The 3334-nt window shown below is 41.4% G+C and overlaps 1 protein-coding gene across 1 annotated transcript; it reads right to left on the bottom strand.

The window, feature by feature from the left end:
- Window positions 1–441: 441 nt before the first annotated feature.
- LOC115253465 (alpha-amylase A-like) lies at window positions 442–2965 on the bottom strand. Its single transcript, XM_029860916.2, has 2 exons — window positions 1235–2965; window positions 442–1168 (listed from the first exon to the last, which is right to left on the bottom strand). Exons 1-2 carry the CDS (start codon window positions 2708–2710, stop codon window positions 1157–1159), a joined length of 1488 nt encoding a protein of 495 aa, XP_029716776.2. The 5' UTR covers window positions 2711–2965; the 3' UTR covers window positions 442–1156.
- Window positions 2966–3334: the final 369 nt, after the last annotated feature.

Below are 3334 nucleotides of genomic sequence, written 5' to 3'. Positions count from 1 at the left end.
GGTGTGGCTTCGTTCTATATTCACCTTAAACAAGAAGCACTTTCATGTACTTACCGCTAATGGGTACTCGGTTTACAAGAGGAAACTCCTATGAACTGCAGATCAACACACACCTCGTTGTTTTCACTATTGGTGAAATTGGACAAAGTGGTCCTTGCTCCAATTTATCTTACAATTGCACGTCATTTTCCATACCGGACATTTTCCACGAGATTCAGATTCAGAACCCCACGGCATAAATATTTAGAAGATTCACTAAACAGATTAAATAAATGTGTAAGCTATGATTATGATTTTAACCACCAACAAGAGAACACTACGCGACCCATATTGCTAAATATCCGTATATTTACTGCTTTATCTTAGTGACAAAAAAAAATATTTCAAAAGATCGGTTAGGACGTGCATTGTTCGGAAACAAATGATTGGAATATTAAAAGCTAGTTTTATTTACTTCTTGCTGCGCTTTTAATCATGGCTTCACAGCACATAGTACAATGTAGCTCAATAAACCAACATAACTAGACTAAAAATAAATTTACCCGCTATTGCATACAACTGAATAACTTAACACGACCCATGATTATGATGTTACATAATTCATTCACTTAAGCACTATTATTAATTAGTCTCATTCTCCTTTGAGTACAGGCAATCGCGACTTACGGGAATTTCCAGTGAGCTTCTGTTTGTGGTGAGATTCGTGTCTGGACTTGAACTATCTTGCCATTATCCTCGTACATATGCATGTAAATTTCACTTGCTGTGGTCGCTCTGGTGCATTGCCATTTACATTTACGGTCAGCAATTTGTGAGTGAGTCTACTCGGGTCGTACATATGCCGTACCAAGGGTCGTAATAAAGAACCATAATATGCTCCTATTAGGCATTGTTTGCCTATCCTGCATAAGCTGGTCGAGGATGGACGGTGTAACGGTGAAATGGCGAGCAATGAATGTTTCGCTGGAGGAAGGAACGCTTCTAAACGACGTAATAAAACTAAAATCTGATTCCTTTTAAGTGATTTATCGAGTCTAGAGAAAATTGAAGATAATCGAATGTGGGAAACCAACAAGGTTATGAGAAATAAACTCCGATTTGTTCAATTTGCATGTACAATGAGCATATTGTACGATGTCATGGCAACAGATGACCTCTATAACTTAGCCTGAAATGAAAGCATGAAAGTAGAGCATGAGTTGATGAAGAAGCCAGTGATTCGAATAAAGCTTACGTTTATGTGAATCGCTAGAACACCGTCTTGCGCGGTAACAGGAATATGAATCCTTGCACGTCCGTTTGGACCTACAGCAATACTCTTTCCAGTACAGGTCCCATTTACAGCACTACCAGAGATTATATCACAATACGTTCCATTTGGCAAACATGTCTGTGCCTCTCGATTGAAGTCGTAGGTATCCAAGTTGAATGCAATAAATCCCCTCGCTCCACGACAGAATGATATCTGCTGGTTTCCGTTATCCCACCAATCATTTATCTGAGTACCAGCGACTGCATTCCGGAAACCAATCATGTTGTAAATCTGTCGCCATCGGTGTTCGCAAGTCCATCCATTCCCACAACTATCATCTCTGTTAATTGATGGTGATATAAGATTCCCTTCGGCGTCTTGAGGGGGTCCCTGATCCGATGAATCAAATGCAAATGAACTCATTACACGGGGAATGCCATACGGGTGAGCTAGCATAAATGCGTTGGCCATTTTATAACTCTTGGAATCTTTGTACGTCAAAATGTCGCTTCCTCCCGGACCGTGACCCCGTTGATTATCATGATTATCAACAAACACAAGCGCCAAGCTGGAAGGCATGAATCCCCATGCTGTTCCCCAGCTACTCAACCACTTCAGTTGATTACCACCACGAAAAGCACGACCAATTTCCACCGAGTATCGGAATTCGGTCACGGATCCTAAGTCAGTGTATTCATATCGCGATATTGCTTCACCTCCCAAGTCGATTACCTCTTGCGTAATGAAAGGTCGAGCACCAGATTTGAACCCGTGAGTTAAATTGAGGTTCTTCACTTTTTCGTAAATCACTTTAAGATCAGCTGGCCACATATGTTTAACTGCATCCACTCGAAACCCTGCCACACCATAATCAACACATTTGTTCATCAAATCTACAATTCTATCTTGCACCCATTGCGTCGTTTGGTTTAGATCCGGTAATCCTACTAGTTGACAATTTCTGACCTGCGCGGCATCGTTGTAATCATTGATAGAGCAAGGCTCATGGAAGTCATTTCGCTCATAAGGCACAGCTGGGTATTGCATCGCGTCTGAATTTCCAGTGGATCCCCCTGTTCCTCCATTGGAAGTGATTGCAGCCATATGATTTATCACCAAATCTACATATATTCTCACACCAACAGAATTGCATCGACGGACCATATCAGCAAATTGCTTCTCTGATCCCGAACGAGTCTCCAAACTGTATGAAATCGGTTGATAACGTTCCCACCATGGTCTGTTGGGTTCTTTCACGATCGAGTTTTCCGTTGGTGGTGATACCTGAACTCCTGCATAACCTTTCGGAGCCAAAAAACGTTCACATTCATCTGCTATATCTTGCCATTTCCACTCGAACAGGTGCACTATCCCACTCCGATTATTCCATTGATTTGTGTCGAACTGTGAGCGCACTAGCGTCACCAAACTCAGTAAAAAATAAGCTATAAAGTTCATCTTACAAACAGCGTAACGAACATAATACGGTTCCCTTCAATACACAAGAAGCTACTAACTTAACTCTTTGCGGAGCGTTCCAATAAATCGGCTTACCCCGTACCACTGCTAATCGATGACTCATGAGGTAATGGGTTGAACCGGCAGCACCATAAGAAAGCATCATATAACTATCACACATGACGTGATTGAGCAGATCACTGCACTATCAAGAGCGTGCTGAGATGACATGCTGCCGCCAACTGAAAGCCTCTTCCCGGTGCGCAAATCTTGATCACAAATAGTTGGCGTTCTATGAGGCATCGCGACACTTAATTTGATTTGTTTGTTTGTTATTGTTGAGTCTGTGATACGAGAGACGTTATCAGTTCACTCATTCCAGTGAGATGCGATGTTTATGTCGATGATACACTATTACCTTCCATGGCACGTGGTGTATATTATTAGAAGAACTTTGACCGAGTTAATGTATAGTCCAACACACATATTAGTAAAGACATATTTTAGGCACTATATGCTTTTGGATGACTGAACAACAATTTCTAAAAATATGTTGATCTTCTTCGTCTTGGCGTATCATTTCTACTGAGACAAACCCAGCTTCTCAGCGTAGTGCTATTAATG

This window comes from Aedes albopictus, chromosome 1 (genome assembly GCF_035046485.1).
Source record: "Aedes albopictus strain Foshan chromosome 1, AalbF5, whole genome shotgun sequence".
In the NCBI taxonomy this organism is placed as follows: Eukaryota; Metazoa; Arthropoda; class Insecta; order Diptera; family Culicidae; genus Aedes; species Aedes albopictus.
Note: the sequence above shows the minus strand (reverse complement) of the source record. Positions and strands in the feature narration are given on the sequence as shown.